The sequence below is a fragment of the Triturus cristatus genome, chromosome 5_2 (genome assembly GCF_964204655.1).
Source record: "Triturus cristatus chromosome 5_2, aTriCri1.1, whole genome shotgun sequence".
Taxonomy (NCBI): Eukaryota; Metazoa; Chordata; class Amphibia; order Caudata; family Salamandridae; genus Triturus; species Triturus cristatus.
Window position 1 is genome coordinate 544,930,596 of NC_140588.1, and position 26,585 is coordinate 544,957,180.

Consider the following 26,585-nt stretch of genomic DNA (forward strand, 5'->3'; position numbering starts at 1 on the left):
CTAAAATGTGAGCAACGCAGATTCAATAATGCTTAAAGATTTCTTCTCCCTCCCCTCCCTTTGAAACTACTCATTGACAGAGTGAAAACCAAAGATATAAGAAGAACAACACAACACATGGGACAAGTTTCTTTACTGCCACCGATAGAACTCGGTTGAAGTTGGACTTCCTGCACACGCTCAAGAATTCCCCAGTAAGTACACACTGACGAGAAAGTAGAAAGTAAATACAGTATAGCACACTCACATGAATTGATAGTAAACATCACTTTCATGTCCTGTAATTACAGTGTCCTACAAAAAGCTTCTCCTGCCCTGGTGAATACCTTCTGCCTAAAATACCCTATGGTCCCACCATGAAGGTTGAAACGCGTCAGCATCAAATCTTTGAGGTTCAAGAGTCAATTCATTTAATTAAGTAAAATAATGGACTATCTAATCTGAAGAGTATCGGTATAGACACGAAACAACTCGTATTTCACTCTGACCTCATTAGGACCACGTAAGAAAAAAGTATTGTGGAGTCAAAAGCTGATAGGCCCCGACATGTAAAAGAAGAGTAGGACATATAAGATTTAGAATTGCTTTCACAGTAACAGCCCATGCGATTGTGACATGTTTGTAAAGTTTAATGCGTTTACTAAATGAGTTGTGATTTTTTGTTCTATGATTTAGATGTTGAAGTTTTGTCTCTAACAATGCATGAATTGTTCTTTGTTTATATATGAAAGCCTTCGAGTGCTTTTTTACTGTTAAAAAGAAAATTTTTGATACAGCTAAAGATATGTCACATGATTAAAAAGCGATTCAATCCATACAAAGTGTTTATTTAAATTCGGTACATGGAAAAACATATATGTATATAAAGCGACATCGCACAATAATCGATTGGACTCTGAGTTAATAGAAGGAATTTCCGAGGCTGAAAGAGTTCTTTATTGATGGTGAGAGAGGTAACCCCCTTTTTTATGTAAAATTGATTGCAGATTCCAGCCTCTCCCTACCAAAATCAAATCACTACCCCATTTGAGTCTTAGGTATGCCATATATCACCTAGAATAAGGAATTAGAGACAGGTTTTTATATAGGGATCGCAGGATCCCATGTACTATAATAAAGTGATTCATTTTGCAAGTTTTAGTGGTACATATAGGAAGGTTGAAGCCATTGATGTAGCCTTTTCTTTTTTAGACGTGGGCAATTCAGTGGAAATGGTGAAAGAAGAAAATCTACATTAGGGTACATTTTATTCACAGTCATGTGCATGAGCTGCTCCCTCCTCTAGCTGCAGTTGTAATGTCTTATGGACAATTAGGAAACATTACAAGTTTGACCAGGCTCAATGCATGTGAGGCACTTAATGGTACTAATTTCAAAGGAAGATTAAGTGAAAACATAGTGAGTGACATAAATTATTTTGATTGACACCACAACCCTGGACTCTGGGATTGTACTGACTCTATGGGCCCACTTCATAAAGTTAAATATCGCATGTATATTTACTCACACATATTTTTACTACAACATCTATGTCTAAATCTCCTGTTTTTGCTATGCATTATTTCAGAGTGTGGATTAACATCTACGGATATTTGTGTATGTCTCCACCTCCAAATAACACCATGCATTTTCCAAAGACCTTTTTGGAAAGCGATATTGCAAAAACTGCTTAACGAAATTACACTAAATTTCTCAGGATGCTAGATTGGGTTCAAGAAAGTGTGCTTTTTGTCATCTGGTGTAAATCCATACAGTAGGTTTTTGAGATATTAAGGATCAAAATTATATGTATATATGGATGGTTGGGTTTGAGGGACTCTTGTGAGAGTCCCTCTGACCCAATTTTAAAAAGTAGAGGGTTTTGATTTGCCCAGGGGGCTTTTTTTCCCTTGGACCAACTCGCAAATTCAATCCACTGGAGTAAGCCTCCTAATGACAACTATAACTCACACCCTCGCCACGCACAGCTAATTATCCAACTCATTAAATATTCTATAATATCATTGATAACATCATTGCACCATTTGAAATTACCTCATTGCTGAGTTATAGTTACCTTAGCACACAAGTTATAGCTACTAGAGAGAACTATAAATGGTGATTTTCAGGGTTTTTTGGTTGTCGCCACTAGGTAGTTTTCATTAGGATCATCTTTCCATAGGAGATGCATTTTTTGCATTTAACAGAACTCCATGACACTTTACAAGAAAGTGCTATCTTCTGCCTAATTTGCGCATGGAAAGTTTCGGGGTGATCTATTAAGCGGGGGCCGAGAAAAAAGAGGGGTTCCAAAATGCATTTCCCCATGCAATTTCCTATAGGGATTTTATACAAGACTACTGCCTGAACCGCTAAATGGAATTACACCAAATTTGGCAGAAAACTAGATCTTGATCTAGAAAGAGTGCTTTTTGTAATTTGGTGTAATTCTGTTCAGTAGTTTTGGAGTTCTTACGGAAAAAAAGATTTACGTATATCTAGAAACGCGGATCCGTGGATTCACGAGCTAACAACAATGCCGTGTTTGGCTGGCTGCAACATGAGAGAAAAGTTTCTTCTGCCATTTTGTGATTTGGTACTCCCGCTGCGAGTTCGGCTGGCCCCAGGTGGAATACTGTATTTTGTGATTTGGGACACTGTCCCCAGGAGGAGGTGGACTAATGTATAAATAGGGTATAAGGGGTCAGGATAGGTGTATCCTGACCCCTTGGGACTGATGGAGGAGTCTATGAAGGACCCCTTGTTGTCCAAATACATTTTATTTTTCACGCGCAAAGGTCTGTAGATTCACCATGGTGCTCAGCATGGCCCGTGTGAATCCGTGGCATATCCATGGATCCTGACCCCAATTAAAAAAGACACATACACCTATTCACAGACCCATAAAACCAATCAGAGACCCACACAGCCACTCATAGACCCACTCACACACCCACACAACCATACAGCTACTCACTCACCCACTCATATACCCAAAAAACCACTTACACACCCACTTACAGACCCACACAGCCTCTCACATACCCACACACCCACTTACACATCCACACAACCACTCACACACCCATACTGCCACTCACACACCCACTCACAGACCCACAAAACCACTAACAGACCCACACAGCCACTCACACACCCTCACAACCCATACACCCACTTACACAACCACACAACCAATCATGTACCCATTTACATACCCATTCACTTACACACCCACTCACAGACCCACAAACCACTCACACACCCACTCACAGTCTCACACACCTATTCACACACCCACAACCACTCACACACCTAGTCACAGACCCACAAAACTTTTCACACACCCAAAGACAGACCCACACATGTACACAACTGCATATATACCCTCTCACACACCCAGTCACTTACACACCCACTCACAGACCCACAAAAACACTCATTCTCAGTTACACACCCACACAACCACCTCAACATTCACACACCCATACAGCCACTTATAGACCCCCACAGGCAGTCTCACCCACACTCCCAGGCTCACACACCTACACATCCACATAGCCACTCACACACCTATTCACACACCCATGCAGCCACTCACACAGCCATTCATAGATCAAGAAAATAATCTCACACAGCCACTAGAGCTATTCACACCCCCACATAGTCACTCTCATACTTAGTTACACGTACATCCAGACACTAATATACTTACTCGCACACCCATTTATCCCCTCACATGCCCACACAGTTACTTACAGAGCTACTCACACACCCACACACAGGCACTGATACAGGTATATAAATTGTAAATGGATATGTTTGTATTTAATATGTTGTTTTGTATTGAATGTGTGATTTGGTTGGGAACGAATCCCTGGGTCTGCTGGCAACACAGCCGAAGGACCGTTTATGTGGCTGAGGATCTGCAGAGGATCTGCAGATCCAAGTGAGAAATGGATTTAAAAAATTGATAACAGAAATAACCAGTGTTTCAGAAAATAATTGGTTTTGAAAAGACCCTTTGTATTTATGGCGTGTAGATGATAATTACACCTAGAACAGTATGCAGTATCTTAAGTTGTTGAGGAACACCCTGTTGCCTGTGTCTGTGAAATGAACTCTGTCTTTTTGATATATTCCATCCATGTGGAAGTGGACAGGGCCGGTCTAGCTACCGGGTGTTTTGGTGTGCTGCCAAGCTGGGGGCTGATTTCACTGCGGTGGGGGCTGATTTCGTTGATGGGGACCTGCGTGTGCTTCTAAATAAATGAAGCAAAATGAACGGTTTTAGGCACACGTAGGACCCCATCAACGAAACCAGCCCCCAGCTTGACAGCACACCAAAATGCCCGATAGCCAGTCCGGCACTGGAAGTGTAAGTTGATATGGTATATAGAGTCCATGTTGTGGTCTCAGAGAAGTGCAGAAACAGTTTTATTGACATGTTTCCTGGCTTTCTCCAGTTGGTTTCAGACCGCATTGGGTTGACCACTGCCACTTCTGTCTTTGACAATTGTTGGAGAACACAAAGACCGTATGTGAGAAAAGTGACATTCATTTACCAAACGTATCCTTTATTAGGATTTCCAGTTTTATCCCTTTAATTGTGCCTAGGTCATTGCCACCACAGTGCAAAATCATGAGGTCTAAATGTTGGCAATCCACAGTGCTATCAACCAAAGGCAGCAATTGATGGCACTTTAACCCTCTCTAGCCAACCCAAGTAATGACTACATTATTTAAACCTATATCCCTGTAAATGCCACTCTTTCTAGTACTCTCTCGGCCCCAAAACACAAAACTATGGCCCACAATCCAGACTCTGACCATTTTGGAAACAAGCAGGAATAGCACACAGGAAAAGGCTTTAGCAGAATGAGGCAGTATTGAAGATGAAAGGCAGTTACATTGGAGGACAGCAGATAAAATAATATATTTGATTGGATGGTGGAGATGTCCAGGGAACTAAAATTAGGTAGTGACTTTAAGGAAAAAAGTGATTATCTCTGTGATTGGCTTTGGAAAATAAAAAAAAGGTATGTTTCTTGAGATATGCTTGGAATTGAGAACAGTCACCCACACCTGCTGCAGTTAATATGAAGCTAGACTGCTGTATAGAGCAAATCTTGTGAACTTCAGACCTACTGGTAGGCAGAGACTGTTGGAAACATGGTTACTATGGAAACAGAGCTAAGAGTGTGGATGAGTGGGAACAAAAGAGGCTGCAGAGTGAACCTGAAAAGCAGAATAGTGTACAAATATTGTTCAGAAGGGAGTGTATGTCATGTGATTGACAATATTTTACAAAATAAAATTTAGGTGAAAAGCATTAAGAGCAGATTGTTCAATACTTCGAGCGGCTTCTGTGTGGATCTGCAGATCTTCCGCAGATTCCAATGGGGCCCGCACTGAGGATCGCAGTGGATCTGTGAAAAACCTACCAAATTGGGCTTCTCTGCAGGAAACATGGAAAGGGTTAAAAAAAATAGTGACCATTAAGAAGGGGAATAACAAAAATAAAAGATGAAAGGAAGTCTGTGATTTGCTAAGTACAGGAGTATGAGTGAGAGCACAGTGAGAAGAGTCTCCATTATTGGTACTTTTGTATTGAGAGTGGAGGAGGATTGCCATATTTCTGACTTGAGATTTGAAGTGGAATACAGATGTTAACAGATAATAAGATAAAAGCTGGACAACAGCAAAGAGATTTTAAAGGTATGTTAATTAGGTTGTACTATCAAAAAAGTATATTAAAAACATATGAGTGTACATAGGCTGAAAGAAAATGTTTAGCTTCTGGACACTACAGTAAAAGGCAAAATAGAAGGGGGTTAGAAGAGAACATTAACTAAAAATATAGAGAGCAGCAAAGGAGGAAGAGGAATTGCTATACTGCAAATATAGTTATGTTATTAAGCCAGTAAGAATGAATGCATGAATGTGTTTGAAATCAGATGTGGGTGGTTGCTTACAGTGTGTAATTTAATAGTACAGGCACTGTCACACCCACTCACTGATGTATACAGCCATTCATGAAGCGTCCCTCAGACAGTCACTTACACACACACTTACACACCCATACACCCAGTCACCCACCCATACAGCCACTCACATACCTATTTACAAAACCACACAGCCACTCACACACCCAGTCAGACTGTGACAGAGGCACTTACACATCCACTCATACACCCAAACAGCACTTATGTGTCCACCATTAACAAAGCCACTTCCACCCACAGTTGCACACATAAACACTCACTAACACAGCCAGTTACCAATCCACACAGCCCCTTACATACCCTTTTAGACACCCATACAGTCACTACCACACCCAGTCACAAACCAACACAGCTAGTGACACACCCACAGAGGCACTGATACACTCCACCGAGTCACCAACACCCACAGACACTCATATACCCTTTTATACACCCCTACTCAGTTGCACAGCCTCTGACACACTGACCTAACCACTCATGTAGCTGCTCACTTGCTCATAGTATGCAATCTGATAGTATGTAATGTCAAGTTAAATGTATTCTATATTTGCTTTTTAGATCTCTACTTGTGTTTAAAGAGAAATAGAAGATGGAACAGTGAGGTGAAGAAAACATTAACAATTATCCTTGTTAACAGCATTCATAACTTAGGCAACAGATGAAATTGTTAATGCAACTGGCATATGGCATTTGCCACAATGAGTAATCATGTCTTGCAGTGTTGGGGAAATAGTGGGGATGGCAACCACAGCGGCGGCCGGCACAGGTAAACGTGGTGAGGCGGAGCAGGGCACGGCAGGGGGGAAGCCAGCACACGACGGAATAAGTGTTATTTATTTATTTAATTATCCCTATTCCATCATCTGTCGACTTACCCGCTCCCACCCCGTTCCGCCCACCGCGTTTACCTGTGCCGGCCGCCGCTGGGCAGCCATTTGGTTAGGTGGTAAGGATCCCACAGATGGACCAGCAGCTCATGATAATGCACTACCTTCCCTCTCTACCATCATCCTGTGATACGTCCTTGTGTGTTTGGGTTTCAGGTGATTTCAAATAGATAATATGCCTTGTGAATACTTCTTGCATCTACTACTTGACAATTTTTGGCTGCATATATTGCATTAGACAATTTTCCGAACAACTTTCTTTTCTCCTGAAGGGATGGAGAAATATTTTCAAATGCTGGAGGAATTCTTTGAAAGTGATGTTGTCTTCTTCTCCGTCCCCCTTTTCCCTTCTCGTCTATTTTTATCAGAAGATATATGACTTTAAAACTCTGGACTTTTGAAGGAAAGAGAAAAAAACAGGATGGAGCTGTGGTTTTCAGTCTGTCTCCAGAGAGATGAGAAACCCAAATAACTGATTTAGGGTGTCATTTGTTATGCGGATGAGTGGAGACTTACTGTATCCAATGAGAAGTTCAGGTTTGGGTGTGTTCCTGGAATCATGGCGGATTCATGGTGGTATGGTGGTGGATCCGCAGATCCATAAAATGAATACAAAAAATAAAATAAATTTAAAAAACTTGAATGTATAAAAAGGCTACATAAGTTTCCTTCCGTTGATTTGTTAATTATTACTTTTAAAATGTATAATAAGAAGAAATGTGTGAATTAAATGTGTTTATCAATTTGTAGAAATGTGTATTAGTGCAATGTGTTATAGATGAAATGGTAGTACATTTTATATTATTAAAAAAAAAAATGCTGAAATTCACTAAAAACCAAAGGTTACAGGGACATCTTGAGAAGGGGGCCACTCACCTCTGTCCCCCCAAAAATCATATGTAATTATAATTTCAAATGTCAAACTAATTTAATTTATTTAACTGTATTCCCTACAGTATCTTTTTTAATTTCCTGCCTCCAATGTTTGCAATTGGAGTGTGTTACGGTACCAGTGTTTGACTATGTGTGGTGCTTAACATACTCCAAGTCTTGGTTGGAGTGGATTGCATTTTGTAGTATGTGAGTAGTGCTACTGTAGTACTACGTTATCTACTACAAAATGCAGTTTGTAAATTGGGCCCATTGTTTTTATTTTCTACTAACCTTCATTTAGCCATCATCATTGCTTGTGAAACTGGACAGTAGATTCAGGACTTTAGAAATGTCCTTGCAATAAAAGACATTGTGCCTCACTTGTGAAAAGCAAATGATGATAGTAGTTTACATAACTTCATAATTCAGATAGCAAATTCTAATATGGACATGGTTGAGGTTTTATCATTCATCTGGAAATGGTGAAATTACAGTTCCTCCAAAGGTATTCAGCATTTTCCAAGAAGCACAAATACTGTTAAATAATTCATGCATGTGATCCTTCTCGATAAAATTAAATTCTCTTTGTGACATATGTTAAAATTCAGGAGAAAAGTGCAGGACGTATTGAAAACAGAAACGTGCCTCCACATCATGAAGCCTTATGTATGTGTTCTTTATAAAAAAAATTAAAAATGGTCTTACAAGTAGGGAGTTGTTAAGATGTTCTAATAAGAAGGATAGGAAATGCAGACAAGTCTGTAATCTACTTTTTGCCAGCAACTGACTTTCATTAAAACAGAGAGAACTAGAAACAACCAAGACACTGGCATTGACATCTTTAAAACAGCTTGGTAAAAATCCTGAAAATTTGAACTAAGAACTTAAAAGGAACTCCACATCAAAGTGACTATTTGTGATAAAAAAATAATACTTGAACCCGTGATGCTAGAAGTGAAGAAAGGCAGTGGTGTGACATCCAGGATAAGGAGATACTCTTTTAAAGGATTTCATAGTGAAGGCATACTAAGTATAGGCTGTTTTGATGAATAGAATTTAAATAAAATTAAAAATATTTAAATTAAAGGAGAGCTCACCCCACTGAAAATATTTTTTGAAAAGGCATAGAATACTGTTTTGAAAGGGTGGCTCTAGATAGTTCACTTTCATGTGTAGGGCTTGATGTTAAGCACTATGGAACAAAGTGAAAACAAATGGCACTACACAACAACAAACCCCATCAAGATAGGTTAAAGAAAACTTTTGCATGAGTCAAGATAACAAACAATGAACATGACAGCAAGACCTACTGTAAAATATGTTCTTTCATTTTTCTGTTTTGCATAGTGAGCTATGCTAGTTTCAGTCAACTTATTAGTTTATCACCTCTTTATTTTTGATATTATCTTATTTATTCTTTAGAATCATGGGGTGACGATTACTGTCTAAAAGAATCAATGTTAAAGAAATACAAGTGCAATATGTCTTAAAATGTCTTTCTATTTCTTGTTTCAGTACCTCAGACCATGTGTACATGCTGCAAAAAGGATTAATAGAATAGGTTTTTGAGTAGACCGTTAGGCTTTGGTTACAGGTTCAATTTAAAAGTGATTAATCCAGAGGAGAAAGAATTGGCTACATTTCCTTCACTAAACTATTACTATGGTGGAGAAGATTCCGCCAGTGGAATCTTTTGATATAGCATTAACTACAAGTTTTAGCATTTCAACTGCCGCTGAAATTCCTTAGTAGACTTCATCCAATATCAGGGATTTGTGTTTTTTCGAAGTGGACTGATGGAGACAATCGACAGCTTTCACAGCCCCCTCAAAATTGAAAATTTTATGAAAGTACATATCATTTGTTGGATCTACATGGAAATGAAGACTAATGTGCAAGTGAAATTGTTGAATGACGAACCCTACTTTGATACATTTTTCTTATAAAACTACATTGCCAAGTATTCAGTAACACCATGTACAGAATGTAGATCTACATCTCTTACACTAATTTTAACCCTAAAGCAAATCCCTATCACTAATTTGTTTTAATTCTAACACTTAATATTACCTTTGCTTTTGCCCACTAAAGCCATAATGCTAAGGTTCAGCCCAATACTAATCCTAAAACATGCACCTTCACTATAGCTAAACTTAATTGCAAAATTCTCATTTATTACATCATTGATTTTAGAGATCACCTATGTGAGGCACAAACGTTAACTGCAGGACACATGTTTCATTTGTAATATATGTTGTGGACTCCAGGATGTATTTATATTTTATTGTTGCACATTGCATAAATACAGCAAGTGTAACATGTAGGTATCTGAAAGCTACACATCCCATGGCACTGCTTACAAAACTTACAAGGGGCTTTTAAACTTCCTCCGTAGGAGGTAATCAATTATGTCAGGATCCGTCTGCAGCAGACGCATGAGGACTTCATTCTGCAATTCTGGAGACACCTAAAACAAAGCATATGACATTTGGTTCAATTGCTGCATACCATCCATGCAGTTTATTTTACTATAATATCTTTAACTGTAGGTTACCAAAATTGTTTAATTGCCTATTTAATCAACAATACATTCACATTTATATGATTCCCTTAGCAGATTCTAGGAGCCATAGGTTTCCTCTACCAGGCTCATACTCCCTCAATCCACTGTGATTGATTCAATCTTAAAATTGCTTAAATGTAAATTTAATATTACATGTTGTGGCCGAGTCATATAAAACATTGTACTAATTCTAGGATAAGATCATTAACCGTTTTGGTACGCGTGTTGGCCAACGGCCAGACCCGCTTTCTGCCCTCCTCAAGATGCCAGGGTGTATTAAAACAAATATAGGTTTGGGCGCTGTGCACCATGGAAATGACCATGCCATGCCAAACATATGGTGAGAGTCTTTCTTCCCCTCCCGGTAGGCAGATAGGGTGTTTACCCCAATCTGTCCCACGGGGGTATTGGGGCAGAAAGTCCACTAGATACCAGGGGGAAAAACATAGGTGTGGGGCCTGCCCATAAATTGGCATGGTGATGCCCCACCACAAAAGGGCGCAGTCTTTATGCCCCCACATGGCACAGATTGGTGCAATTACCCCAATTTGCCCCCCAGGGGCAGAAAACCCACTAGACACTGAAGACTATATTTATGCAGAATTATTGTGGTGCAGATGGAGCCCCCCCTACCTGGGCATAGGCTCATGCTCTCCCCCAGTTTTGTCCCAATTGCAGAGATTGCCCCAACTATGTACCTGGGGGTAGAAAGTCCAAAGAAGTGCATTTGCTGCAGTCTTGCACCAACCCCCAGAAAAGGAACAAACTAGTCTTTTTTCCCCAAGGAAAGACAGGAGGTTTGCCCCAATTTGGCACTGGGGGGCATATAGCCCACTGTATGGCAGTAACATATTTTTTTAATGAAATGATGCAGTGGTCTTGGCCCATCCTAACATCTGCCCCACCCTCACCCCTAAAGTCTCTAAAGTCTTTTTGCTCCCCTGTACACTAAGAAATCCCATTCCAATGGCAAATGAGAAGACATTTGATTCCTCTGGGTGTTGCTTTTACATATGGGCCAGGAGAATGTGGCTAATTCCCAATATCATCACAACTTGCAATGGTGAATGGCTGCACTTGTTGAGCTTGGGTAGGCTACCACCATGGAAATCTTACCAGACCCAAACTGTTCTGAAAACTAAACACCCGGGGTTGGATGGGGGGGATGGGGGACAGGGTTGTGTGCTACGCATGGATCCCACAACATTTTCTTACCCACAATGACCTGTAAACGGCAAACTTCAAATAAAAACACACTTTCCTCACGTTTGTGAGGAAAACATCTGGAACCTGTGGGGAGACACACATTTCCTACTCCCCAGCATTCCTCCAAGTCTCCCAATAACAATGGTACCTCATTTGTGTGGGTGGGTCAAGAGACCTTGACACAAAAGGCCTTACAACGCTACTTTAAGAGATCAGTGATAAGGGTAGCTGAGGAATTTGGGGCTGTGCTTGGCCGCCACCCATGGAAACCTATGACCCACAGACATTTTTTAAATGTAGACAATCAGGGAATTCCAGGGTGGTGCACCTTGCATGGATTCCATGAGCGTTCCGTACTACCAATGCCCTGCAAACCTCAAACTATGCCTGAAATCACACATTTTCCTTACATTTCTGTGATGGAAACTTCTGGGATCCACAGGAATTCACAGATTCTTGTCGTAAAGATGCTTTTTTAATGACTGCCTCAATCTCATTAATCATTTTCCAGTCTTATGTGTGATGGGATTGAGTTCCACCAAACATCTTAAAGCAAAATAGGTGGACTGAGAGTAGTTTTTGGTTCATAAACCTTAGACTTCTGGAGAGATACTAAACAATGAATAACGTAGACAAGTGTTTGGGAGCCCTGGCATGGATTTATGGACAAGGCAAAGTGCTTTGTAATTTGCTCAGTCCTTTATAGGGATCCCCGGGGGAGCTTTTGAAGTGGGCGTGATGTTGTAGCGATTCAATCTACATAGTAGCAGGGTTACTCATATTTGAACCATTTGGACTTTGATGACTGAATGTTTGAGCAGGCAGATGTGCCTGCCACTGGAATAGTCAAATCACAAGATCACAAAAACAAGAAACAATGGCAAATATTTAAGTAGGGGGGAGAGGAAGGACCCCACACATCAGATAAATGCGATCAAAGTCAGATTTAGTGATGGTGTGTATCTGTGGAATGAAAGAGAGCTTGATGTCAAAGGTAACCTCTAGTGTTACAAATGACACTACCGGTGGAGCGGGGCCTATGGACTCTGAGATTGTACACCAGATTATCCTGGCAAAAATATCATCAGACATACATTTTATGTCATCAATACTGGTTGCAAACATATTGTCCCATTGGAAATAAATTTTACTCCAATGTTGTGATATTTTTGTAAACAATATTTAGGATGCACTATTATTGTCAGATAATATTTAGTCCTTGGTATTCTGGTCCAATACCAACACAGGCATGGTTTGTGCCATGGCATGCACTAGGTAGATAGTGAGGGTTGGCTATCCTCATGAGGAGGATCCCAATCTGCTTGCCCACATCCAGTGGTGAACATTGGGGAGCCAATAAGGTATCGCAGATTGGTAATGCCAGCACTGGTATAAAAAGCTAGAGTTGCTGCTGTAGGCAATGTCAGAGGAATGAATATGCTTGAGAGGATTGATGTAGATGTTGAAAGATGTTCGTAATAAAGGCCAAGACATGAGAAACAAGTGATGTTGATGGACATAGGTACTAACTAACACAGTTTGATTTGTGGGAGTGATTGGATATGAAGAAATATTTTAGAAGGATACGTTGTTCAGTGGTACTGAATGCCATCAACAGGTGCAGAAGTATTAATGCTCAAGTAGAACCATTGTCAGTAGATCTAAGAAGCTCTTCTCTGATATTATATATTATGGTTATGGTACCCCTTCAGAGTCTAAAGCCTGATTGGAAGTTGCAGAGGAGGCCATGCTCTTCTTGGTGGGACAAGAGTTGGAGAGAGATAAGTTTCCAAATGTCTGAGATAGGACTATATTTGGCAACATTATCAGGCTCTGCAGATGTTTTTTTTCTTTTTTTAGCATATGCATGAAAGTGCCATGTTTAGAAGATTGATAAATGGATCCACTGGTGACGAATGTGTTAATTATTCTGGTGATATGTAGCAGATGTGGGAGGCCCAGATTGGCAACTTTAACATAGCAGATGTCCCAGGATGTGGTGAATTTCTTAAAAGAATACAGTATGTTTTTCACGCCATCATCTGAGGCTGGAGTGTGAAATGGGCAAGTATCAGAAGCCCTTGGACAAAAACAGGGAGTGATGCCCTTTGACGAAAAACAGGGTGTTACCATCTCTTTATAGATGTAGAATAGTTTTTTGGTTTAATGTTCAGCATCATCGATGTAAGATCAGATGATGTAAACCTGAAATGATCTGTTTTTCAGGAGATGTGCAAAGATTTTTTTGACATTCATATGAAGGTGTTTATGACAAGCAAGGTATTATTCAGAGTGGAAACACAAGGAGGTTCTATGTTGCTATGATAGGGAAGACGATAGGCTACCATAAATGAATCCCTAAATAAATTCAGATCAATGTCACACACCTACATTATTTCTGAACCTTATGGAGAACATTATAAAAACCAGGACTGTTCGGCTTTATGAGTCTGGGGAGCATCAGTCCTCTCAGAATTTCTGCTCAACTTCGGGCACCATTTAGTCAGAGTATTATGTTGCATTTGATATGGCTACCTGTAATGCCCTGAGCTATATTGTTCAGTTAGAAGTTAACTTTAGTAAACTTACGCTTTATTTTATAGTTAAAGGGCCATTTTTCACTGAAGACAAAATAACATCATGTTTGTGCAAAAAAAGGAGAAATATGAGCCGATTTTTGCTCGTTTCAGACATAATCCCGACCACCGATCCAAATCCATTTATCGATATATTAAATCACAGTGGTTGGTGTAATAACAGTCTTGTGACTAAGCAGTATCTCATCCAATATGCTCTACTGCCATGTAAGTTAACAATAAAATAGTGAGTAAACTTTTTTTTCTTTCATGAGAGATCTTCAGCGCATGTCATACCTGTAATATAAATACATTTACTGTTTACTTGATTACAATTGTATTCTTCTGTCCTTTGTTCCTTTTACAGCCAAACTAAACAGATGAATTTCGGTGTTGATACTAGAGTCGCGGTCCAGTGCATGTGGGGGAGCTATGATAATACCCCCCCTTAAACAGCAAAGAGAATATTTGATTCCATTTCAGTAACCATGCACTTTAGTACAAGATGGCCGCCAGGTGAGGAGCTCCGACCAGGAGCTCCCGGGCTGGGGTTTTGCCTTTTGGGTTTTGCCCCTGGATACTGCCCGGCTGATACTCACCTTGCCCAGGGATCGTGTCCTGTGGATTCCCAGACTCCCAGTCCTGTTGATTGGTGACCCCGATCGCTGGGCTTGCCGATCGTCCTGATGATGCCAAGAATCGATGGTGCCGGAGGCTGCCTGGCCGCTCTCCCCGTCCGATACGGAGACAACAGTGCAGCCGTTGCTGCACTTCAGTGTTTTTGACGGGACCTGAGATCAGCTGCGGTGTTCCTATTCTGTGAAGCATCTTCAGGATCTGTCGAGCTTCAGTTGGGCAAAGCAGTGATCGAGTGAAGCAGCCCTTAGTTCACTTGGTCGGATGAGCTCTCGTTGGGCGCAAGATGGCGGAGTGCCCATTGGCGGCACTTGCTGCATAGCGGAGCTCCGGTTTCCCTCCTCGTGCACGGATTGTGGACAGACTGCAACACAAGTCTCAACAAGGCAACCACCATACAGGGTGTTTATTAATTTCGGTCCCTTTGAGCCCTATAAGTTTGGAGGCATGCTCCGGTTCTCGGCTCTGCCTGGCCCTAAGATGACAACAGCTCAAGTGGCACTCGCACTCGTCATATCAGTGGGGCACAAGTCCCTGGGCATTTTGACGACAGCAACGGTCCAGACCTCATACTCAGCTATACCAGCATGTGGAATGACGTCCGCCCAGTGGAAGACACTCAACCTGCAGCATGTGTAATTTATTGAGGTCCATGTCCTGGATCCTCCATCTTGCCATCTCAACAGACTCCCTGATCGTCTCCTACCGCTGGCCAGGGCCTTGTACTCTCCATTCTGTCCATCGCCTTAATCGATCCCCTCTTGGAATCTCCTCCACCCCTCTTTTTAGGTATCGTCACTGTGAGGCACCCTTTCGCCCCCTCCTTCGGTCTTGTTCCTTTTCTATTGCGACCCAACGCAGTGAGGGAGTTCAGCCCTGGATATTGCGGATCATCTGGACCCTTGCCGGCTTGGTGACCTGTCTACTCTGACCCTGTGGTGTTTTCACCTGGTGTACTACCCTCCAATGCCGGTCGGCCAGACCTAAATCTGCTTCCCTACCCCTTTTCTATTCCCCCCTACTCCCTACGCACCAGATGACTGGTCTACTACTGGTTTACTGTGTAACCCTGTAACTGATGTAACTTGTAACTCTCCCCCCCTGACCACCTTCCTCTCCTGGGGACTTGTTTCTTCTTTATTGGACTTTGCAACTGTAACTACTGTAACCTTGTGCCCTTTAACAAAGCACTCCTTCTCTCCTTGTTGGGGAGGGATCCAGCATTTGTACCCTGGAGTCTCGGAGACCCCTCTGAGAGAGTCCACAGCATCAAGGAAACCACACACAGCGGAGGTGTGGGTATGGCGCCCCTTTCCAAAGCACTCCCTCTCCCCCTGGTTGGGGAAGGATCCAGTATGCATGCCCTGGAGTCTCAGAGACCCCTCTGAGAGAGTCCACCGCATAAAGGGAGCCTCACCCAACGGAGGTATGGGATTGACACCATTTGCACTGGGATCACAGCACACCGGACGTTGGTCACTGTTCTTTCTTGGCTCTCGGTAGTTTTTCTTTCACCCTCCCCCACCTCTTGCCCTCTTTCATTCTTTATCTACCTCCCCTGCTCCTATCCCCTCTCACCTGAATCTCTCCCCTTACCTGCTTTTTCCCTTACGTATATGTTTTTTTAATCACATGCAACTACGTAACCATGATCTGAAACTCATGTAAACCGCTCTGATACCTCCAGGTCTAGCCAGCGCTATATAAAACTTTTCAAATAAATAAAAATAAAATAGCCACTTTAGCCTATGTTCCCTATAGGGTAAGCACGCTATAGAGTGCCCGCATGCTACACTTTCCCAGGGTGTAGCCTCTGCAGGCATGCACATCAAGAAAAATTATTACCAAAAGTTGTTTTCATCTTTAAACAAAAACAAAAAAGATTTCTCTTAGTGTCTGCGGTGGAGCAGGAAAAGAGAATTCAGCGAGGAGTGGTTCTTTTATTGTAGAAGTGGGACACTTGAGGTGGAAGTCTGACTTCAGGGCTGTGTCTTTGTTTGCAATGCCATCTGCTCCCCTGAAAGAGCAAAGTGCATTGTAATGTTAATGCATCTAAAACCTCTTCAAGCCCATTGGCTCTTTTCAATATTGCTAGGCGATACCGGCTTGCATGAAAGGACTTGGAAAGTTTTGGGGTGCATTCTGGGCCGTAACCAGGCCCTTCTGCCATTACTCACCCTCAGCAATTATTGAAAACTGACTTTGAAACCGTTCCTTACCGGCACCTATATTCACGACATTAAAGTTGCAAGCAAAAATACTGATTAATATTTTAACAATAACTGTAAAAACCTTCAAAGTAGTCCATTTGAGGGATGTAGTTCCTTTTACAATAGATGCATTAAACTTCAACTAGCATTACCTAAGAGGGTTTGCTTTTTCCAGTTGTCCTGTTTCGTTTTTGGTCATGGCCCTCCCATAACAAGGATTCAAAAAATACTTTGTAGGTTTCCAATGTATATTTTCTGTGCTTGTGCTCTCTTGACTAAGTTCAAGCATTCCATCCATCACTGTGTATGTCTATATGCATATGGTACAATTTGTTTTCATCCAACATTTGAGTCGCGAATAGGACATTCTGTGAAGTGAATAACTTCTAGGTACCAGGGTGAATTCAGGTTGTGGATTTGTGTTTAAGATGGGGGAATGATTGAGAGTTTTAGATTTGAAGCTGAAGGCAGTGCAAGTTTCTCACAGTGACTGTGATTGAATCATAAAGGTGTTCAGATTTCATGCCCATGGAATCTTTCCATTTTATGTACGAGTGTGTGAAGGAGGTAAACACAGGTGAGGAAATAGTGACAGGACAGAAACAAGTGTTGTGCTTACAGGAGAGTAAATGGGAGGTGACACAAGGAAGTATATGTAGAAGGAAAGATGGCATGCAAAATGCGAAAATGAAGGATTTCAGAATAATTCAGAGAAAAGATCATAAGTATCAACAGTAGAGAGATTGCAGATTAAAGTGTCAGGAAGGGGAGAACAGGAGTGGTTGAGGCACTCCAAAGACCATTACCCCTCCCACAGACTTTACTAATGCTTAAGTGTCGGTATCACATTTTCAGAATTAAAACACTTTCAAGTCAAAATATTTAAAAACATAATAATTAATGTTACTTAGTTATCTATTAACAAGCATTGGGAAATCCAATAGGTCTGGTTTGCTTTAGGAGTATGCTCACTGTGTGATATGTCTGGATTAAATAACAGAAAACACCATAAATACTGGTCAAGAGCCATGACGTGTGAAGTGCAGGATTTTATTTCTCTGTTTTTAGTAAGTTCATCTGTGCTAATACTTTATTTTGGTCACATGGCCATAAAAGTGCAAATGCAATAACTACATACAATACATTGTTATAACAGCCAATATACATGCACAGTTCCATATTCAATAAATAACCAATTAATCGTGTACAATTTTCTCTGATGGAGCCGTAGGCTCTAAGCAACAAAAACCTCAAAAAATCCTAAAACATTGAATAAAGGGGTCTGCCACGTTGTGTGCCTAATCCATACCAATCTGGAGATATCATTATCTTTTAGGGCTCATGGCTGTTTCATCAACATCATATGCTTCTTATCAGCCAATCTGAGTATCCACAATCAATAAGTGTCAATAAATAACTAAAACAGTCTATTTGCAATTTGCACATCTTGAAACTACATTTTTTTTAAAAGACTTCCATAAAAACAATTAAAACCACAGTTAATAACATACTATTGTGTTATTAAAGTGCCACTTATGATTAGACAATCATAGTAAAATTCCTAGAAACAGAATCCACGCTGCCATGTACATAATTACATCCCTGGTAGTGAAAACCACCCAAACATTCTAGGTTATAAACTTCTGTCACCTAATCCAAACATTTAAAAAAACTGCTTACTTCAAAGACAATAGTATATGTTGTATCATTCCTTAGGATCCTCAAAGCAAGCCAATAATGTCCGATTCCTAGATTGCAACAAACAGGTCAGAAACACCATCTTCGAAGGAAAAGGTATTTGGTGCAAAAGAACAAAATATATTCAACAGTCTCCCGAGCGTGGCCACGAGCAGAATACGTGATTGAGTCTGATTCAGGGGCCCGGGTGTTAAAAACCCTAAGGGAAAGGTAGCCTAGACAGAATCTCACATTTTGCTGTTTTTAATCTATCAATAGCCTAAAGAGTAGAATCCAGGCTAAAAGGAGGGTCTCCACTGTTTTCATCACATGCTATCCCAATTGATTTGCAAAGGGTTTGGCTATTTATAACATTCTTGGGAAGAATAACTTCTCTTCTGTCCTAGAGCATGGTAAAGTGGTAAACCCACATCTCGGGCTGGATAAAATAATCAGTAGTAGTAACGCTGTCTAGACTCCCATGTGCTAAAATATGCCAGAATGAATGATTATCATTACACCTGGCTGCGACGAATAAGTCCTGCCAACTCTTGTCGACCCAGTACCTCTTGGCCTTGGCAAGAGCTGATTTGTAATTATTACGTGCTTGAGCCACAAGTGGGCGAGCACACTCTCGAATAGCCAGCCTCAACTCACATTTTGCCTGATGACACTCATTGTTAAACCATGTATGTAACTTCCCTTCTGAGGGTTTCTTCTCAGAGGGTTTTGATAAGAATACAAGTCTCAGTGCCTCAAAGAAATCTCCATGGGCTTTTAGTATCAGCTCTGGTGGGCAAATAACTCTATAAATATTGGCAAAATAATGTAAGAATAGTTTGTATCTCTTTGCTTGCCGTTTGCTATCCTCTAAGATCTTAGGCCAGGAAACGTTTTGGAGATTGTTACTTAATAAGGGTTCCTGGCAAATGTGTGGACTACCAGTAGAACCCCCTTTGAGGCGACTACGTTCCATTGATAAAAGCAGGGGGTTGTGATTGCTATCTGCCCGAACCAGGATCATCATATCCCTCACCAATTGCCAAATTATGACATCCACCAGGATATACTCGATAACACTAGAGATATGGACTCTCTTGAATGTGTTCTGCCTGTTAAGGTCTGAACGCGTCCAACCATTACACTCCCTTAGACTCCTCCCTGCAACCAGTGTAGTGAGCTGAAAGACTGCACTGAAGTTACGAAGGCCTCTTGCTTTGTGTGTTAATTTGGGGATTCCCAAGAACTCATTTTCAGCCTCTGTCAAAATACTTGTTAGGGGAATGGTTCAGACATGGTGTTAAAGTCCCCGGCTACCAACACCTTTGTCTGGAGCTGATAAGTATCAACCAGATCATCTAGCAAAGACAGGATAGGTGAGTCAGACCATGTTAATTTTCTAATTACTATTATAGTTATTACAATAGTAATTAGAATTCACTTTTCTGAGGCCAAGGTAGCTTTACTGGGTTAAGCCAACCCTGGCCTGCCATCTTCAGGGATGCCTGGTAACACCCCTCCATGACGTACACCAAGCGTCAATTTGTAACACAGCCTTGGGCGCTTAGGGTATCAGCCCTGTACTGCCCATGGGTGCCTATCAACCTGCGAGTGCTGAATCCAGCTTATTTTATCCATTTTCACCTCACTGTGCACTATGCAGCCCACACACCCGCATGCACCTTATGGCTGCTTCTTCAAAAGATCCCCGACAAAGAGCCCCGGTTTTGGGAGCCCGTCAGGCATTGCAGCGCCGGCCTGACGAGGGGCAACTGCCCTATGATGAAGCATGACACCTCTCGGGGTGTGTGAGGGCATCATGAAGAAAGACCTGTCTTCCCCCCACGTTCACACAGAAACTGCACACCTTCTCTAAATCCCACACATCCATGTGTGACATGCCTACAGTCCACTGCCCTGGCATAGGTAAGCCACCCCTCTAGATGGGTGCACTATACCAGTGGTGAGGGTACTGGTTCATGAGCCTTGTACCCCTACAGTGTCTACGCCAATTCTTAGACATTGTAAAGTACAGTAATGCCATCAGGAGTATACAGTATGGGATTTTGTCATTACAACCCCACAGCACCACAATGGCTTGACTGAAAACTGGGAAGTTTGGAATCAAACTTCAAAGCACATTAAACCCACACTGATGCCAGTGTGGGATTTAATGAGAAATGCACTCAGAGGGCATCTTAGAGATGCCTCCTGAAAAACGACCTTACTCTAGTGTCCTGGCTGAGTGGCTGCTCACCAGCTGCCACCACCAGATACGTTTCTGGACCCCCGTGTCGAGAGCTGGCCGCTCTTGGGGTCCTGAAGCAAAGCACGTCCTAGGTCAAGGTGCCAAGCCTCCTCTCCCAGGACGGGCAGGGTCCACGAAGGGGGAGCTTCAAAGGCTTGACGCCTTTGTGAGCTACCCCAGCCATTTGGTGCTCCCAGCAACTCACCTGTACCAGTACTGACCCCCACTTTGGACAGGAGAATCAGCGGGGAAACCAAGTTAGGAGGAGAGGTGTGCCCATCTTTGCCAACCCCACCCCTCAGGTGGAGAGGCAAGGTGAAGCACAACTCTCAGTCCCCGCCATCTTCAAGATGGGGGAATCCAGCCAACCAGAGTGAGGTTTATGCCCCTCCCACTGGAGGGTGGCATAATAGGGGGTGTACCCACCCCAGGGAAATGTCCTGACCTGTACCTACCTGTAACGCCCCTAAATTTAGTATTGAGGGGCAACCCTGAGCCTTGCCTCCTCAGACAAGAGGAAACCAGAGGAAGGAGGACCGAAGAGTTATGCTGAAGAAGAGGAGGAGGAAACCAACTGACTTGGTCCCAGCAATACCAGCCTGTCCCGACCTCAACCCGCTCCAGCAAAATTCCGGTGTGTCCTGCAGCCAGCAGCCCCCCAGAACCCAGAGGACATGCCCTGCCTTCCCAAACAAGCCCTTGTGTCCCGTGAGCACCGGATATGTTCACCACCAGACTCTGCACCACTCTGCACCCAACGCTCCCGGGAGTTCGAGTGGGCCAACACCATGAGGAGGTCTCCGGGTAATCCTGACATGGGATCTGGTGATCCCTGACCTGCCTCGAGTCTCCCGATGACGCCTGCTGCCCCTTTCTGGAGGATCCCCTCGACCGTGACTGGAGCCAATAAGAAAATTCCAATGTCAAAAGACACCCCTGCACCCGACGCCCCACAGCCTTGGGTGACCCAACCGATGGTGTCCTGGCATCCCATGATATCCCAATTTACCTCTATAACTGGTGGTCGCCTCCAGAGGATCTTCGTGCCCGAGCCTGCAGTGTTTGTTCCAATCGGAGAATCCCCATTCAAAGTAACAGGGCACCCGATGCCAAAACAGGAACCTTCACCCGGTCGCCCTAGTGTCACTCTGGGTGCACCTGTGCCTCTGCCCTGTGCTTAAGTCCAGGAGCTTTGCTCCCACATCTTTGTGGCCTGCTCGTGAGCAGCCAGCAACCGGAGGCCCTCTAGCCCCCTATGGATAACATATATATATATTTTTTTTTACAAAGTTTTATATAGCGCAAACTTGACCCGAATCAGGTATCAGAGCGCCTTACATAGCACCAGTTGCATTACATGAGGACACATTCATTTTTGTTAGGCACAGGGAGATTAAGTGATTTGCCCAGAATCACAGGATGTTCAGCGTCATTGCCAAGGCTCAAACCCAGTTTCCCAGATTCGAGGTCGACTCCCCTAGCCATTAGGCCAACTCCTCTCCCCATTGGCCTCAGCACTCTACACCCGGCTTGCCTAGTGCCACTGAGAGTCTTATGAGAGTACATCCTTGACCCTGGGGAAACCCTTGTTTTAAACCAAGGAAACCAACTCCCAAGCCTAAGTACTAACCGTTAAACGGATAACCTGTTTTTTCTCCCATGGGACTGCACTGAACTGCTTTCTTGTTCTAAGTGTGGAGTGGGAATATATGAAACCTTAAGAAGCTGCATATGTACAAAAACTGATTTACTTACCTTTTATCTATGAAATGTCCCAGTGTGATATCTAGGCAAATAACACTCAGTAGAAAAAGTAACTTAAACGTAATCTGAAAAGTAACGAGCAAAGCAATCTCAATAGTAACCAAAAAGTATTTCCAACTGTTTTATGAATAAGTGACTTACTTCTAACCAATCAAATTGCACTCAACTGCATTCAAACTGTATTTAACTGCATTATTCTTGCAAATTATTACAACACTTACCTGCACCAGGCCTGGCTTGGTTCGAGAAAATAAAATACAACTAAATAATATTTGTATACAAACAAATTGGTCTGAGCTCAGTCTTTGAGTGTGTGACATAATTTTTTGCCTGAGTGTGTACAATAAATGCTTAACACTACCCTCTGATAAAGCCTTACTGCTTGCCCACACTACCACAAAAAGAGAGTAAATTATTATCTACTTTTACCTCTGCCTACCTTTGGAGTTTCACTGGATTCTGTGCATACTATACCTTACTTTGGTATAGTATATACAGAGCCAGCTTTCTACAACCATGTGACATGGCGTCATTAGAGTTGTGAACTCTGATGACTCTACGAAGTTGGGTCACATGCAGTATACAGATATGAAATGTACATGCTTAGCTGTGCAGTGTGCACGGTGTATCTGTTTACAGAAGAAAGCTTCTTGCTTTAACTTTCTCCTTCAAGCATTGATGTGTTTCACAGCATCGCGTCGGTGAACTGGAAATGCAAAACGATGTCTGGCCTTGTCTGATCTCCTGTCACAGGTCAGTCTGTCCTCTTATCGGCCTCTCCCCAAGCCTCCTACTTATTTCCTTCTCTCTCTTTTCCATTGTCAGTCTTTTGCAAACACACTCCATTTTATTGTATACACAGGAAAAGTGCAGTTTTACTAAAAACAACCAATTCATTAGGATTAGAGGCTCATTAATTTGTCCACTGAATAATGTGGTAGTTTTCTCTGTGTGTCTGTAGGTTGGCTTACACTTAATTTGATCAAACACTTCATGTTTTTAGCAGACTTGGCTACGAGCTAATTTAAACACGTTTTAGACAATGGTATATGGCGAGAGTCTGAAATGTAGGTGTTGGGTCAAAACTGAAAGAGTATTAAGATGGGTAAAGCAGAAAAGGAGAGCTACGAACATTGATGTGGATATAGTCTGCACAATGTGGTGCAGCTACAAGAAAGATAGTTTGCTGATCACACTGTAAAAGGAGAATAATTTATGACAAAAAACAAGTTCCGCTGATGTGGCTAGAGTATGCCTAACATGAACCTTAAGTGGTCCTTTATGGAAAGCAATTTAAAGCAATGCTTGAAACTGCCTTCTATCTGGTTCTGCATTTTGTCCTTTAACCCCTTCGCTGCGGCGCGAATTCCGCCATGCTCGTGACGGAACCACGCCGCCATGAGTCACGGGCGAGCTGTGCTCATGACGGCGTGGTTCCGTCACGACTCCGCCCACTCTCTATTTTGCCCGCACAGGCGGGGAATCAGTGCCGCGTGGGAGGAGCGGCCGCAGCATGACGGAACCACGCCGTCATGAGCACACGCCGCCCGTGGCTCATGACGGCGTGGTTCCGTCATACGCACGCAAGGGGTTAACTTTAAAGAAGAAGCACCAAAGGATGTCTTAAAAAGATGATCACAAAAGCCCTTAAGGTAATCCATGTGAATGATGAAGAGTGGTTACATTTTTTAAAAAATTCTTCATTTTGCATCCTTGATATTATTTATGTAGTTTTTTCCAAGCAACATATGTCTTAGTCACTTCAAGGTGTCTGGGTGATAATGTATGTAAGTGAATGAATGAGTGGATGTGTGTGAGATCCAGAATATTGAAAAAAGCTGGCTGTAGCACACTGGCAACAATTTCTAGCATTAGGGAGGCATGCCATTTTTGGGGGGTGTTGAGAGACAGACAACCATAACAAAATTCTGGCATTGGCATACTACTGGTAATATGTAACATGTGGGTCACATATGGCATATAGTTGCAATCAATGGCAAGTATCTGGCCTGCCATGTTTTATGTAATTATTGACATAAAGCAGTACATAGAAGATGTTTCACGACAAAATGGTGACACTTAAATACTGAATAGCCCTTCCAGAAGAATTTGGACTAGCTCACTTCACTTCAGTGCAAATATTACGCCTGCCAGTTTCAAAGATCAACAGCCGCCACTGGATATGTAGCACACAGAGTTCAAAGGGATAGGTAAAAACAATAAGATGCACTATAAAAAAGGACGAATGACAGTTTCAATAGATCTATCATGCCACATGTTTTTCTAAAAGTATAGCTTTAACTTTCTTCTTGAAAAGCCAGGGTGAGGCGATTGCTCTCGCTGAGGTTGGCTGGGAGTTCCACATTTTTTGGGAGGAGATCCAGCTAAAGTGAGGCCTCACGTTTTCCTTTTTTTACTCTGGCTGGTTCTAATATGAGGGATCTGGAACTTCTAGAATCCTTTCACCTCCTGATAGCTTGATACTTTTCAGCATGCATTTGTGCCCAGAATTATGTAGCACTTTGTGTGTTGTGCACGTAACCTTCAGTTGCATCCTAGCTTCAATTGGAAGCCAGTTGAGGGTCCTGAGTGCTGGAGAAATGTGATCATAATGATGTGTGCCTGTTAAAAGTCTTGCTGCTGCACTTATTGTCACTTTTTGGGGGGATGAGCTGGCTGTAGGTAGACCTATGAGAGTTGCAATCCCAGAGTCCAGTCTTGAGAGCACTAGAAATTGAACTGCCGTTTTGAGGTTATATGAATGGGTTTCATTTTCCTAGAAGGTACAGATGTAGATTAGCGCTTCTGGTTGCAGCTTGTATCCGAGTTGAATGCTTAGATTTGAGTCTAGTTTGATGCCTAGTAATTTTACGGAATCACAGATAGTAGGGGTGCAGTTTAGTGAGTTGAGGTGAAGAGACATTGGTTGCAGTTGGAGGGATCTAAGGGGTGGGGAGAAAAGAATGAATACATGTTCATCTTATTCAGTTGTAGATGATTGAGTTCAACCCAGTGCTGTGTTTTCCTCAGTATGTCATCTAGTCTCCGGATAGCCTCTTGAATTGAGAGTTTGATGTAGAGCGGCACATCATCAGCATAACTGAGGTATGAGATTTTCAATTGTTTAAGGATCTCAGTGAGTGGTTCCATGTATATATTGAAGAGCATTGGTGAGGTTGTAGATCCTTGTGGAACGCCCCTATCAATATCAGCTACATCAGACAGGGTGGTGCAGATTTTGACTCCTTGTTGTCGGTTCTGCAAGGAGGAGGAAAACCAGTTAAGGACGGCTCCTGATAGTCCCATTCTGAATATGAGAGTATCTCTGAGTTATTTGTGGCTGATCATGTTGAACACCGCTGAAAAATCTAGAAGTAGATAGGATTAATTTTGGTCTAGAAATGTTTGTATATCTTCTAAGATATTTAGAATGGTGACCTCATTATTATGTTGAGGTCTGAAGCCTGATTGGTGTTTGTCTAGTAAGTCAAAATTCTTGATATGTTCCCTTAACTGATAGTGGGTGTATTTTTGATCAATTTAGCTAGGAAAGGCAGACTGGATACTTGTTATAAGTTGTTGGAACCGTTTCTTTTTTTTAGTAAGGGGGATAGTTGGCCCATCTTCTAGCATTCTGGGAGGGATCAATTGTTGGAGAGAAATGAGTTCACAATGTTCATCTATAAGGGAGTGCCAGATTGGTCGATCTCTTTAAGTAGGTGAGTGAGAATGGAGCCATTGAAATGTGTGGTCGGTTCCATGGACTGGATGGTTTTCTGGATTTCGCCCTCAGACAGAGATCTGAAAGTGTTCCAGAAGGCTCTGTCTTCTCTTGGGACAGTAGGAGAGTGTTGTTCAGTATTTTTGCTGTGTGCTGTGAGTGTGGGGTTGGTGTGTTCCCAAGGTTGGACACTTGCTTGGCTAGGGATAGTATCAGAAATTAGGTTTCTGGTTGGTGGAG

At 42.2% G+C, this 26,585-nt stretch overlaps 1 protein-coding gene across 5 annotated transcripts in view; it reads right to left on the reverse strand.

The window, feature by feature from the left end:
* LOC146823290 (rho GTPase-activating protein 6-like) overlaps window positions 1–26,585 on the reverse strand; it is a 1,132,600-nt gene that overhangs the window by 108,537 nt on the left and 997,478 nt on the right. For 4 of the 5 annotated variants that reach the window (XM_085607628.1, XM_085607627.1, XM_085607629.1 and 1 more), the window contains one exon: window positions 10,114–10,211. The exons of the other annotated variant lie outside the window; for it this stretch is intronic. In XM_085607628.1, coding sequence (XP_085463754.1) covers window positions 10,114–10,211 — 98 coding nt within the window. The remainder of the gene's footprint in view (window positions 1–10,113; window positions 10,212–26,585) is intronic. 5 annotated transcript variants of the gene reach the window in all.